This window comes from Manacus candei, unplaced genomic scaffold (genome assembly GCF_025592945.1).
Source record: "Manacus candei isolate 608988 ecotype Guabito, Panama unplaced genomic scaffold, ASM2559294v1 h1tg000050l, whole genome shotgun sequence".
Lineage (NCBI taxonomy): Eukaryota > Metazoa > Chordata > Aves > Passeriformes > Pipridae > Manacus > Manacus candei.
In genome coordinates this window covers 33,992,427-34,006,901 of record NW_026138098.1, presented here as the reverse complement: position 1 = coordinate 34,006,901, position 14,475 = coordinate 33,992,427, and the positions used below count along the sequence as shown (strand labels likewise).

The 14,475-nt window shown below is 50.4% G+C and overlaps 1 protein-coding gene across 19 annotated transcripts in view; it reads right to left on the bottom strand.

Moving 5' to 3' along the window:
• The window catches only part of COL13A1 (collagen type XIII alpha 1 chain), a 95,612-nt gene extending 89,962 nt beyond the window's left edge, over nucleotides 1-5,650 (bottom strand). For 17 of the 19 annotated variants that reach the window (XM_051800280.1, XM_051800283.1, XM_051800292.1 and 14 more), the window contains exons 1-2: nucleotides 5,204-5,650; nucleotides 4,697-5,006 (exon numbers count right to left, since the gene is read on the bottom strand). In XM_051800280.1, coding sequence (XP_051656240.1) covers nucleotides 4,697-5,006; nucleotides 5,204-5,205 — 312 coding nt within the window. In that variant the 5' untranslated portion in view covers nucleotides 5,206-5,650. Of the gene's footprint in view, nucleotides 1-4,696; nucleotides 5,012-5,201 lie in introns of all 19 variants that reach the window. The other 2 variants (XM_051800281.1, XM_051800282.1) reach the window with 2 other exon arrangements.
• Between the last annotated feature and the right edge of the window lie 8,825 nt (nucleotides 5,651-14,475).

Sequence of the window (14,475 nt, the reverse complement as noted above, 5' to 3'; positions counted from 1 at the left end):
CTCCCTCTTGCCTTGGCAGAAACGCTGAAAACACTTCCTCTGGAGAGGATTGCCTTGTCAGCAGAGCCAGCTTGCTCTTGCCTGTCATGTTTTCCAGTGACATAACAGCTGCACCTTCCCTCTGCACATAGGAACGTGGTTGAAAAATCCTTCGCTAGCGCTGGAGCCAGAGCTGACCAGCTCCGACTGGGCACCCCTGTGTGTTTAGGGAGCTATCACACATCACTGAGCATCAAGGAAAGGGGGAAACCCTCTGCCTGCAAGAGGGAAAGGCAAGGAGGGCTGGGCTGACACACGTGCTGGGAATGGCAGTAAAGCCAGCGTGGGGTTTTCCCGTGGGTGAACTTAGTGCAAGCATGACAGGACAGGGCTGACAAGGGCAGACAGAGCAGAGAAAGCAAGAACTCTTCTGGCATTAAAGGACCATGGCTGTGGTCTCCTAAACCTTGCAAGTGCCTGTCTGTTTTGGAGGGGCACTTGAGATCAGGGGAGAGGGAGGGCACTTCTTCAAAGGGGGCAGATTAATAGCTCTTTAGCATTCCCAGTTGTTTGCAGTCACCCAGGGAAGGTGAAATCATTTCCCACCACTATCTCCAACAGCTAAAAGAAACACATCTTAAATAGATAATCTATTACAACCATCAGGGGGATTTCAAGGGTGGGTGGTTTTGTTAACTCTTATTGTTTTATCTCCAATTTCACTGTTTTTTCTTAAAGGCCCAGCTCCTGGAATCACGGGACCATGTGGCCCAGAGCAAAAGCAAGCAGGGAGTCCTCCCAGATAGAGCAAAAAGCTTGGAAATAACACCATCTAGGTGCAGGGATTGCAAGCAGCTGAAAAGAAACAGGACTTAGCTACCAGAGAAGTTGGAAGGAAAAAATAGGTCCGGTATTTTGGGATGGAAAACGCTAAGCTGAAGATGGAGGCCAGGTTGAGAGCAAGCTTGCAGACACTGATAAGCAGAATTGAGCAGTGTGCTTTGAGATACTGAATAAAAGCAGAAGAAAAAAAACTTTAAGTCGGGAGGGAAAGGGAGTTTTCAGCTGTCCTTCCTTTGCTTGCACAAGTAAGGAAAGAATCCCAGCAAAATGAGACTATTGGGAAAGCAGTGAGGATCGACGCTCCCTCCCCACTCACGGGCACAGTCCCTGAATCCCTTCAGCACCGCTAAAGCCACAGCAAATACCTTCAACACAAACCCCTGAGAAGCTGAGCATGCTCACCACGGTGCAGAGGGGCAGCTGACCTTCCTCCAGGCTGCACAGGATACCTGCTGTTGTGTTACACATACACACTTCTATCTCTACAAGCTCACAAATTCGGGGATTGTTTTTCCTAGCAGCAGCACTGAATCCATCCTGTTCTCCACCCTGATGAGCTTTTGGCAAATGAAATAGTACCAAATGTTACCCAGCATGGGAAAGGACCTTGTTTTCTTCTTTGGAAAGCTTTGCCTCTCCTGCGAATATGAGTTTATTTGTGCTCTTTGTACGATTTTATGATGTCCCATAAATGCAGAGGAATTCCTACGTGAAGGTAAAGTTCCCCCTGAACTACCTATTTCTGGCCCATTCTGCACAGATGTTTTTATAGGAAAACCCAGTCAATTTGTGTCTGGTAGAAATTCCCCTCGGGTATTCGCCTACACCAGGCAAGAGGTTTACACAGTAGCAAGTGAAGCACTGGTCAGGCTGCCTCTGGGAAAGCATCTGCCGCCCTCTCCTTGCTCCTCCTGAACTGAGATGGAAACACTGACACAGCACCAGTGATGCTCAAAAACCAGGCTCCAAGATCAAGAAAACACCCCCACCAACTGCCTTAAAATTAACATTTTAAGCAAACCAACTCATCTCCTCTCCCTGCCAGTTTGCTTTATTTTTGCATGTCTAGAAGAAAGGCACCTAACAGAGCTTTGGCATTTTGCACTTTTCACTGCACTCTGTATGGTGTCCCTCACAGACCCTTGGGAACATCCAGGGCACACCTGGGCACTGACTGGAGAGCATTACACACTCCAGCCTGGAGTACAGAGCAGTACCGGTTTTGAGCATAACCTTAGAGCTCCTCTATATTAGCCCTTACAGACTTGGCTTCTTCATTTTTCTCCAGCTGATCTTCACAGCCATCAGAGCTAGAAATGTGCTCCTGTGCCGTGGCTCCCCTTACCTCCCACCTCCCTGCCTGCCTCAGACCAGGTTTTTCCAAAGCTGGGGTTCCTTTAAGCTTTGCTGTTTTATTTTGTGATGGATAACACTGAGCTGGCAGCTGTGAAACCCATTAAGGTCGAAACACCAGAAAACTCTGTGAGGATGTGGCAACGAGGCAGCGAGGGTCTGAGCAGGGGGAATGAATTTCACGTCCATCACAGCAGCCCATTCACAGCCCCTCTCCTCCAGTCGTGCTCAGAACAGTCTTTTGCCTTCCTTATTTTTTTTCTCCCATCATTTTCCTGCTCCCCTTTATCTTCCCTGTTTTTCTCCATCCTTGCCCCTTGCCAGCCAGACCTATCCCACTTAGCCCCACTTCAGACACAATGAAGAGGAGGACCAGGGGGATTTGTTTTTCTTTCCTAAGCAAAAGCCCCATATGCCATCTCACCATCTGTCCACCAGCAGACCCCCACCCTGGACCTCGAGCCACTTGGCCCATGACAGTGGTTCTGGCTGAGTGTGGAGACCTGAGGTTTAGGAGCCTAGGGGAAGTGGGCAGTGGAGCTGGGGAAGGTCTCCTGCCCAGGGGGCACAGCTCTCCTCTCTCCATTGGCAGCAGCCCTTCCCAGGTGTAAAGGGACAGGAGACCTGGGCCAGGCATCCCTGCTCCTCCACAGGCTCTGGCACTTTCCTCCAAGCTCTTTTGGAAGCTGTGACCCAGCATGGAGCTGTTAACCCTGGTGGTACCCGGCAGCAAGTGCTGGCCCCTCAAGCCATCGCTCCTGTTCCACGGCTGCTCCCCACACCGGCTGCGAGGGAGACTGTGCCATGCCCAGGGGCACAGGAGGGGCTGCTCAGAAAACAGGGGCGCTGCCTGGCACACGGGCACCATGAGAGCCCCATTTCCTCGCTAAGCCGAGCTATAAAAAGGCGGAAAGGTGCCATGGCCAGCAGAGCCCGCAGGACATAGGGGGCCATCCGGCCTCGGGCACTGCTCCTGGCAGGCATCCTGTAGCACTTCTCAAATCACTTGGTAGAGATAAACTGCGACTTCCCAGCAGACTCATGCCAGCAGCAACAGGGGGATCGCTGGACGTTATCCCCTGCCTGGTAGTGAGGAAGGAGTTCCAGCCACTTGTAATGCTTCTGTTTCCCCAAAAACCTTCTTTTAAGTGGGGTACTACCCCATGGACCCTATCTTCCCCTTATTCCTCATCTAAAGAGACAACTCAAAACCAAATCCTTCAGCTCCTGCGTTGTTTGCTAACTCGAGGTTCACAGCTTTTGGCTGCAAACCCCAGCCGATCCAGGGACTGCTCTCACAAGACTCATAAACAGAAGCCGAGCCTGTCAGCTGCAGGTTTAAACTCCTCACCACAGACCTTTGCCGCTCCTGGAAAGCAGGAGGGGGGCCGAGGTCACCCCAGGTACCAGGCAGCACTGCCCAAGGCAGGTCCCTATAGCCACCACTCGGATCACTCCATTCCTCGCCTCGTTTGGCAGTAGCAGCACAAGAGGGGTTTTTTTCAGACACAAACAGTTTTTGGGCTAGCCCCAGGGATCTCTCCAGCATGACTCAAGCCAAAGCTGGAGTAAACAGAGAAAATGAGAGGTGGGTGGAAACAACTCCAGCCCTGAATTTCAGCCCCAAGCCTCTCCCAGAGCTGTGGGAACAGGTCAGTGTGGACCCATCTGAAGAGTTCAGAGACATGAACCACCATCTGCTCCCAGACATGTCAACACTGCTTCAAAGCCCAACAAGGCAAGGAATACAGTAGGATACTCATCCCGCACAGGGTAGAGAAGCCCAGACAGCCCCCAGCAGCACCAACAGAGTAAAGGGTGTTACCAACAAAAATCTGCTTCTTTATCAACCTGCTGAAGCCAGCACCAGCATTCCCCCATCCTCAGAGGAGAACCCACAGGGTCCAGTGGAGCTTGGATGGGGCTCAAGCAGGCATAACACAGGCATATGCTCTGCACTGATGCTCTGGCAGTACCAGAAGCCATCCTGGCAATGCCAGTGTGCCTCATTTTCCTGAGCCAGGAGCTGTAGAAGGGGTCAAGGCTGGCACAGCAGCAAAGCCAGCCCATCATAACACTGGGGTGTTTGCAATTACCTCCTCCCATAGAAGCCCTAGCTGCAATGTGCCATGCCTCTCCCTCTCTTGGGGCTCAGACACACACTGAATCCCCAGGTTTAACCTCTAGCTCAAATTCTTTCAGCAGGCAACACTACCAGACGGAGGAGGCTGGAGGTTCTTCCCTCCCTGCCAGGACCAGGGATGAGGTTTTCCTCTTTGCAAAGTGCAGGGGTCAGCCACAGTGTGGGCTAGGGAAGAGAGAAGCAAACACCAGGTGAGTTTGAGAGGTGGGAGGGACCTGGAGACACAGGGAATTCAACCTAGAAGCAGCATCACTTGTGCAGAGATAGGTTTTTAAGGCAGGGGAAAAAAAAAAAACGGATAACACAACTATGCAAGCATGCACGTGCCTAAAATCTACAGCACTGCAAACTATACGTGCAAAATGAAAGGACACCGACCTCATCAAGCAGTTGGTCAACTCTTCCCAAAATAGCCGTCTCCATTTGGTCTGCTGAGAGCCAGGCAGGGAGCTGTGTGGGTCTGTCCGCTTCCAAGTGGGACACCCGGGACTGCAGATCGGAGGTCCGAAAGTACAGCAGGAGGCTCAGCACCAGAGAAAGCAGGGAGACGCCGGGCAGCCCCGAGCCCAGCAGGAGAGGGAGGCGGCAGCATCTCTCCCCATCGCCGGTCCTGGGGGGAGTCACACACCCCCTGTCAAAAGCTGCTTCGTCGACGCCTTTCCAGCTCTTCTCCTCCAACATTCCCTCCCTGTCCTGAGAAACAATAAATAAATAAATAGAATAAAGAAAGCCTCACTCCTACTCCGAGAAGCACAATCCAGAAGGCACAGAAAAAGAGCATCCAAGAGGATCCCAGTGCCAGCAAATGACAAATGACAGCAATAATGACAAAAGTGGATGGGGGGGTGGGGGGTCTTTAAAAAAATAAAAACAAACCACACACACATAAAAGAGGTGCAGAAAAAAAGAGATCCAACTGCAGCAAAGAGTGCGAGGGGGGAAAATAATCTGATCAAGATTTTTGTTTTTCCTCCTGTGTTTCTGTCTTTTGGTTCGCTGGGGGGTTTTTGATTCCTTCTAAGCTGCCCGTTTCAGTTCCTTCGCAAACTGGCCAGGAGCTTGCACATGAAAGTCCCCATTAGAGAGAGGTAATTCTCAGCTGCTCTGGCGACGTTGTGCTCTGGCTGATCGTGGCTCCCCTGTAACATGACACACTCCCTTCGAACTACGGGGCTGGGATGAGCGAGCTGCGCGGCTTCCCAAAGTAACCTCCTCTGCTCGCCCTCTCTCTCCACCTCTCCCTTGCTGCATGATTTATTTATTTATGCAAAGCGCCGGGGTGGGATCGGGCAGTGGGACGCCCCTGTCCCGCTCGGTCCCCAAAGCACCTCTCCGCCGCCAGCCCTTCCTTTGAAGTGACTCTCGCCGAGGTTATTTATAGTGGCAGGAAAGAGATTGTAAAGCAGAGGCTGGGCTCACACCAGCCTGCGTCTTCCTTTCCTCCCCGCAGCCGAGAGCACTTTATGGGATGATGCAAAAGCCTTGTCGCGTCCCTCACGCAGATCCTGGGGCATCCCCGAGGCACCAGCGGCGGGGTATTTTGACCCTGATATTTTGAGGAGATCAGCCAAGCAGGGTGAGAAACAGAGGGAAACATTTGGAAACAAGACCTGGCAGCTGAGAGCTCTGCAAGAAATAAGCGAAGGGTAACAGGGAGAAACACCCTAGGCAGGCGAGCTGCAGTGCAAGGGGGGAACTTTTGGGGCTTGATTTGGGGGTACAGCCTGCCAAGGGCGTTCAGAGGAAATAATCTGCTGAGGCCCTCTAGTGAAGCAGAGCTTCTCGTCATCTCCTCCGTGTCCCGGCGGGCGCAGGGCACCAGACAGACAACCCTCTTTGGCAGGGAGCAGTCTCCCTAAAACGTGCTGTAGGGCAGCTCCGAGCCACGCGTCTGGGAAACAAAGTCTCTTTCTGTTCTTCAGGAGCAAGGGAGGCCCACCTCTCCCAATTTTTCTGAGCATAACATACAATATTTTATCCTCCAGGGTGACATGCAGGCTCTGCTGAGCCCCTGCCTGTCTGTCTGTCCATTCTTTGATCCCTTCCTTGAGCACGCTCAGCAGCAAAGCAGCACAGGGCTCGCCATGGTGCACAGTCCTTAAAACCCAGGCAGCAAATTGGTCTCTTAAAATCTGGCTCCCTTGTGGCTCTTTCGCTGTCATTTACACGTTTTAAATGAAGATTTTGCGTGCAGTCTGTGCTGGAAATTACTGGCAGAGAAAACTCATATTCATCTCTGGCCCGGTCTCTGTTTCAGAGGGCTGGAAGAAATAGACCTTCTGGGAGCAGGTTAACGCGAGCACGAGCTGTTTCTCCTCCACCAGACAAACCCTTGGAGGACCCGGTAGCACACAGCCCCAATTCTTTGAATGGCCTCATGCCTTTCACAGCCACTCGCTTCCCAAAACGGGGCTTTAGTGTCTGCAAGGCAGGAAATCCTTTCTTTATTTCTTTTAGCAGGTTTCTTGTCATCTCGCTGCTCCAATTTGCGCTGCTGTTCCGGCACGCATGGAAAATACCTCTCTGATGGCTGCAGCCTTTCAACAGTTTCTCATATGAGCAGGGCAGAAACGTGTTACCCACAGACCTGGCACACACTGGGTGTCTGTTCGGAAGGTGCAGCCACCCCCGTCTCCTACCCCCTGCTCGGTCTCTTCCCTACGTTAGCAGCCAATTTCTTTGCAAAAGGAAAAGGAGTCCCTGAGGCTGTGGCTTTTCCAGAGGTAAACCATGGTCCATGGAGTTACCGAAGATACCATCTGCAATCACAAAAATAAGCAGACAGCAAGAAATGAAGAGGAGATGCTTAGAGGCTGATGATGCAGTGTTTGGGAAGCAGAGATCAGGGAAATGTCAGTTGGCAACTGGGGTGCTGAGCATCCTAGAGAGTGATGAAGAACACTAAGACTGAGGTTGAGCTACTGATGACTGCAGCTACCTGCCTGTGTCATACATTGTTTCACCTCAGGCTGTCTCTCTCTATCTCCCCTTTATACCAGTCTAAGCACTAAAATCACAAAAAGCCACCCTCTAAGCTGAAAACGGAAATCTGCTGGGTGTCTACATCTCATTTCCCCACACTGGCTGAGGAGAGGTCTCTGCTCTTTCACTCTTATTTGTGATAGAGACCCTGCTGTCCAGACACAAGCATCGGCTGAATGACTCTGTGCCTTTTCCTGCCTCCCCACCAGCCCCTCTCCAGCTGATCAGCTCATTTAGGGGGTATGTCATGGATGCCGCAGGCTGGAGAGCCGCACTCAGCCGGGTTTCATGCGGAAGCCTTAGTTGCAGATGTGCAGGAGGGCAATTTTTCTATCCATGAGGCATTAAGGAGCCCTGTCATCCCATGCCAATACAAATGGACTAATTTAGCTACGAACCTGAGCCAACCGCGCATGTCGCGTCTGCAGCGCTGCTCGACAAACGAGCTGCCTCCAGGGACTGGCCCCAGCATGTGGAGTCATCGCTCCAGGAGGTGAGCACAGCTCAGCCTTCAGCTCTCCCCACAGCCCCCGAGGAGGTGGGTGCCGGCCTGAAACCTCCTGCAGGTTTGTGTCTCTTGAGGCTCGTTGAGTAGAAGCAGATGCTCCGTTACAATCAGGAGTGATTTCACTGACCGGTGACTCTTAGACCGCCTTCGATATGCTGAGCTTGAGGCTGTATCCCTCTCTCCTCAGGGAGGTTGATGCAATTCTTTACAAGGACAGTAACCACACACTTCCGCCACTTCTAGGAGGTCCTCTGGGGCGGTTATGGACCTCAGCACAAACATACAATGATATCTGGAGCAAATATAACCATATATACCTCCCAAAGCAGCTGAATTCCTCTGTTCAGAGAAAGAGTTTCCCATCTAGCACATGGCACTGGGGCAACTGATCAGTGACAAAGAGTTTGGCAAGCCTCTGGCTTGCTCAGTCTGTTGCTGGCACTGCCAGTTCAGCTTTCTAGGGGGCATTGGTACGTGGGCAAAGTTTGCCCAGCACTGCTCTGCAACAGACACACAATGCTCATAAAGGGGCACAATGTGTAAGGCAGGGCACAATGTGGTATCATTGCAACAGACCCTCTTTGACCCAAGGTAGGCACTGTGGACATGAACCACGCCATGCCACAGGCCAGAAATAGAAGGGCTGCGCATGGATGAGGTTCTTACTTCCATAAGCACAGTTCAAGCCTGCCAGGTATCTACAGCTCATCTTCACTTGGCCTGGAAAGGGGTGGATAATAGCAGCAGGCTTTCCTCACCTTCCTTCGCTTTAAGCACAACCTTTCCTTAAAGAAATAATGTGCCCTTCCTGTCACTAACTGGAAGTTGAAGCCAACTGCATGGAAATGGCTGTGTGCTCAATCCCACCAGCGACCTCCAAAACTGTCTGAGGAGAACTTCCCCTTTTCAGGTCATTTACTAGGGAGGAAAAACCCCACCCCAGTTCTCTTTTTCCTTTCTGTTCTTGTCCTCCCCCTGCCCAGGAAACGTGGGGGTCTTAGTGTGCTCGATGAGCCATTAACTAGCAGCCGACATCTCCAGCTATTGTAAATATATTAACTCAAGGCCTTTCGCTGCGTTTATTAGACTCAAGAACAACATCTGGAAACAGATGTTTTCTGAGCGCAAAGGCGAGGAGGGAGGAGAGTAAAAAAACGAGGCCAGGGGAGGACTCTTGCAAGTGGAAGTGCATGGTCTGCAGACCGTCCCTTTGCACAATGCTGCTCACATGGAGCACTGCAAGGGGCCGAGGCGAGCGCAGCCGTGTCCCTCCCAGGCAAGGCAGTGAGAGTAGGATGTCTGAGGGGGGCTGCTTGAGAGAAACAGCAGTGGGGGAATAGAAAAACTCACATCAGTTTTCAAGGCCCTTGTGAAGAACAGCTATAGTGCTCTCACACAAATAGGATACTGAGGCAGAGAGATTTAGTTGGGTTTTTTTTCCTTTCCTTGCCACAGACCTTCCCTCATCCTAAGTTGCTCTATGTCCCAGAGACTGCCAGGCTTATGGTGGGGTAATGTCACCTCCACAACAATTTGGCAGCATCTGCCACTGGTCTAGGGTCCCCATGGGGCACCACCAGTGCCCTGTCTGCCCCAAGCAGCTCTTTCTCAAAGGGCAGAGTGGAAACCTCCCATCCCAAGGACTGTGAAGGTCCTGCTCTGATGAAGAGTCTTGATGTCATGGTTCAAGTTTAGACAATATTTAGAGAATTACATAGTGTTAACTAGGGACAAAAGCAAGCAGGCAAATGCAAGCTTAAAAATACATCCTATAGCATTATTGTGAAACTCAACTAGATAGATTTTAGCTTAGGTAGCAGAGATGCCTAAGTTACAATAGAGGTCTGAGATCAAAGCTTCCATGCATTTCTTTTGTGGGAAATGCAGCTGAACACACACCCTTGCTTTTTATAAAAATAAAATAAAAAAATTAGCCAACAAACAACTCAAAAAAAACCAACCCACAAACCAAAAAAAAAACCAACAAAAAAAATCAACAACCCAACAGCAACAAAAAAGAAATACCCACAACCAGTATTTTGTCATCTCTAGCCCTAGGTTCACAATAGGTATCTCCACCCCTGTCTCTCTAATGGGCAGCTACACATACTTTGCTAGGAAGGTCAGTAATATTGAGTATTACCTACCCAATTTGGCATTTGTTTATAGGAAGTATTAAGTAGCCTATGGAGCAGAACAATTCCCGCCTGAGGAGCTGCTCTAACCCATTGTAGAGTTATAGAATAAAGACACATTTGATCCTTTGGGAAAAGAGTTATGAAAATACATGGAAAAAATGTACTGTCCACGCATAGTAATATCATGGCTGTTTTCAATCACTTGGTTTCCTACAAAACAAAGGGGCTCACTGCACAATATGAACTCCTAGCATTGGTAGCAGCAAGGAAAGTAGGGAAGAAACAGAGTTCGTAGTATCTGGTTGGGGGTTTATATTTTCATAACCCTGAAATGCCTGAGCTCATTGCTGCCTCCCTCCCATCAAAGCCAAACTGGCTTCGTGCAGCCGCAGTGCTGGGAACCTGTCCCCGGAGCTGTGTGAGAACAACCGAGCAGAGCTGGGCTGCGTCAGGGCGGGAATGCAGCCACCAGCAGCTCCTGCAGAGGCTGGCTCACAGCCTCCAAGGGAGGGTGAAGCAAACCCGGGTCCTGCACGGTTTGGGGCCAATCCTTCTGAAAGGCCAGCCCTTCTCCCGCACCCCCCGCAGAGGGAAGGCTTTGCAGGAGGACAGTGAGGCAGCAAGTGGTGGACACACAGTTAAGTTGCCCACGCTTCTCCCTGTGTTTTTAACTAACCTCTCACCTTTTGTTCAGATGACGAGGGGAATGGCTCCGAGCAAACCAGGCTCTGCACTCTTCTTCATGGCGGAAGGAACTTTTTTCTCACAGAAAAAGCATTTCACAGCCAAGAAGCATTTCACATGGAGATGTTTTACTTCTTTTCAGCAGTGGTTTGGGGTTTTTTGTTTGTTGTTGGGTTTTTTCCTCCGTGTTTGGAGCTGATTTTTAATGGGTTGTGTTCAGTGCTGCTGCAGTCTGCAGAGAAGGTCATCTCTTCTAGCCTGTTTTTCGCTGTTATCTTGGTTCCTGCAGAACCTGGGTGGGAAAGAGATGGTAAATTAAAAGGAACAACATTGCTACAAATAAGACAAGAAAAAGCCTCCACCCTTACAGTACTATTCTCCAATATGCTGCAAGCTTAAAAATTCCCACAGCAGCCTGTGGGAGATGTGTTTTGCTCAGGACTGAGATGTGCCTACACCGGGAAAGCTGCTTTGGAAACTCTTGGTGAACCTGGGAAACCCCTGGTGCAGAGCACCACTACAGGCTCTCAGCACAGCTAGAGCAGTACAAAGCATTAGCTGTAGCAAAGAGGTTCTCAGACCGAACATTCAAAATCTGCTCAGCCAGGTGGAAAAATAAGGGTGAGATTTTCAGGCATGAAATCAGTAGGGCACAATGTTCTCCAGGACAAGGCAGGGACTCTGGAGAAAAGCTCCTCTGTTCCCAACAGCAACTCCCCCTCAGCTCCTTGCTGAGCAGAAAACCTCCCTCTGGTAAGGCCAAGCTCAGGCATTGTGTGCTCAGTTAGTTACTGGTGCACCGAGGTGCTCCCTGCTGTGCATTGGCACTAGAGGCACTGATAAGCCAGAGCACTGATTTGCATTTGGATTTACCATTAAACAGTTTGGTGTGAAGCTACTGCTGAATGCCTCTAGCTTCACTGCACAGCTGGGCTATCCTGCCTCCCCCTCACCTCTACTAGGTACAGAGTTCCATTAGTCCTCCACTGCCTATTTCCACACACATCGCTAAAATAACCCTTCACCTTTGACAGATGCAGATCAGGCTCAAGCTGCCACCCACCTGGGACAACCAGCCCAGGGTGAACACGCTATAGGGTGATCTGGAAACCCCAAAATCCTGCCCAGGGCAGACCAGATGCCACATGCATGTGCAGAGGCTGGCAGAGTTGTGTCACAGCTCTGTCTAGGAAAACCAAGCCCTACAGTGCCGGGGCAGGCAGGGATCCCTGTGCAAGCAGCCGGGGAACCCGCAGCAGCTTTGTATGGACTTTGAAGTTAATGAATCAGAGCTGGGAGGATTGGGAAACCCAGACTAAGTGTCAACTGCACTAGGGGAAGCAAAAATAATGAAGCGAGGCTCCCCTAGAAGACTGATTGTTTTGGAGTCCAGAAGTGAAGGAGAATGGATACAGCAAGCTCAGGAAATTGAAAACAACTTTGGGTAAATACTTCCTCTCACTCCAGCACTTGGTCTTTTATCAAAGCTGATTCAGACCCTGACAGCAGCGAGCAAAGCAGTTTTGCTCCATCGTAATGCAAAAGACAGGCCCGGCGGACAGGAGGTTAGTGGCTAATGGAGCGGAGTCGGGTTCAATTTCCCTGGAAATTGCTCGCAGAGGAAAGCCAGGAGACAAGGAGCACTGCTAATGTCCTTCTGCAACGCCGGTGCTTCCCCTGCACAGGGCAAAGCCCTCACTTGCGCCCTCTGCCTCCCACGCCGCAGCTCCCTGCGGATCCCCCCGGCACTCCAGTGTGAGGGAGAGCAAAGCCAAAGCAAAGCAGGAAGGACATGAGCTGCCATCCTTGGAAGCAGATTGATGGTGTCAGGAAGCAGCATGGTTCCCACCACAGTTGCTTTCTCAGCACCTGATGTAAACCCTCCTGGCAGGGTAGTTAACCTGCTTTATTCAAAGCAGCTCTATCAGCAAACCTTCAGCCACCTATGGAGTCTCTTCCAGCTTTTTGGGATTTTGCCTGCCACCAGGGGCTTGTCTCCTTTTAGCAGCATTGCAAGGGGACTATGGAAAGATGCTTTTCCATCCCTAAGGCACACTTGGCAAGACCAGTTCACACAATGGCTGCAGTGCTCCAGGATGTGCAGTGTCAGTGCTCTGCATCCCCATCAGGCTCGGCACCCAAGGGACATGTCTGAAGCTGAGTGCCAATAAATGAACTTGTTTTAAGAGAAAGGGTCCAGTTCTTCTCGCTTGGGACTCATTAAAGTCAATGGAAAAAAGCTCTTTTTAGCCTCCTTAGTCTTTGGCACTTTGGTCTCACGGCAGCTTGACGTCAGTGTGGTCACTCCAGATTTATGCCAGTCCAGAAAAAGGGCATCCATTGTGACAGGTCCCAATGAGAAGAGGGGAGAGCTTGGTCCTCTGGTCACAAAACTCAAGTCTCTACACGGCAAAGCCAAGCCCCCCCATTTTTACCACAGGCATCTGAAACTGCATCTTGATGCATTGTAACATTCCTCCTCTTTCTCCTCAATAAACCAGTGCTATCCACTTTGTGTGAGTGCTTCATACCTACTTCAAATTTGAGAGGCCTGTTGCTGATTTCAAACAGCAGGGAGTAAAGCATATATACTTAGTAGACCAATATTAAGTAGTAAACACACCTTGCAATGGTCCTTGAAGGATTCACCTGAAATGGTGGTTCACTTCCTTCAGGCTCAAAATATTATATTTTTTTTTAATTTGGCCATATGCTGCTACCAATGCAGTGAATAAAATACACTTCTCTGTTAAAAAGGGGTCAGCAGGGAGAGAGCATGGAACCCCTTCTTTGGAGGCATTGCTGCCCACCACCCACCTTGCAAATCACAGAATCATTTAGGTTGGAAAAGAATTCCAGGATCATTGAGTCGAACCTATGACCAATCACCACCTTGTCCAGCTAAACCACAGCACTAAGTGCATGTCCAGTCATTTCTTGAACACCTCCAGGAATGAGATCACCAGCTCCCTGGGCAGCCCGTTCCAATGCTTGACAACCCTTTTCAGTGAAGACATTCTTCCCGAAATGCCCATCCTGCCCATGTCAGTGGATGTTGCAATGGATCAGGGCAAAGCTGACACAACCCGTGTGATCCGCAGAGGTTTGCCTTTCCTGAGGGCTCTGCTGTGCGTCAGCAAGGAAAGAGCTGCCTGTCACGGGCACACTGGAGAACACTGCTGGGCTGAGCACACAACTGCCCCTGCACATTTGGAGCATGGGGGGTTAGCGTGGAGGCTGAAATATCACGCCTATCAGTAGGGCCCTGCGGACAGAAAATAGCAGAGGATCTGGTGGCAGTTTCCTTTCAAGAAGTACAGGAATAGCAGCACACATCTCTGCCGGATCATATGGACTGAATTCCTCAGTCCAGCTCTTTCGGTTTGAATTCTTCTGCAAACCATTTTTTTTCCCCTCTTGGCTTGTTTGTTGTTTCGGGACCACTAAATTACCAAGAATGGTTTATATTATATAACCACCCTGTCCTTATTGCATTTCAGGGAGGAGACATATCTAATTTGTACTTTAAATTGGCTTCTGGGTCATGCCTTCCAGATGGAAAACCCAGTTGCACTCACCAGCAGATATCCCAGCGCATTCAGGTCCCAAGTCATGCCCTGGCATACAATTTGGTTTTTTACAGCTAACGGTCACTTCAGTTCCTGGTGAGGCAGCATTGCTTTCCATCACCTGTATCACTTCAGCTTTCAGCCCCGCCTCGCTGTCCTGTTGTTTTTCCTAGAAGCCTATTCGACAGCTGCAGCAGCTTTGTAACTGCCGGATTAGGGATTGGTCTCCCTGGGAAAGTCCTTTCAGGTTGCCTTTTTCAAGAGTGACTCTCTCTG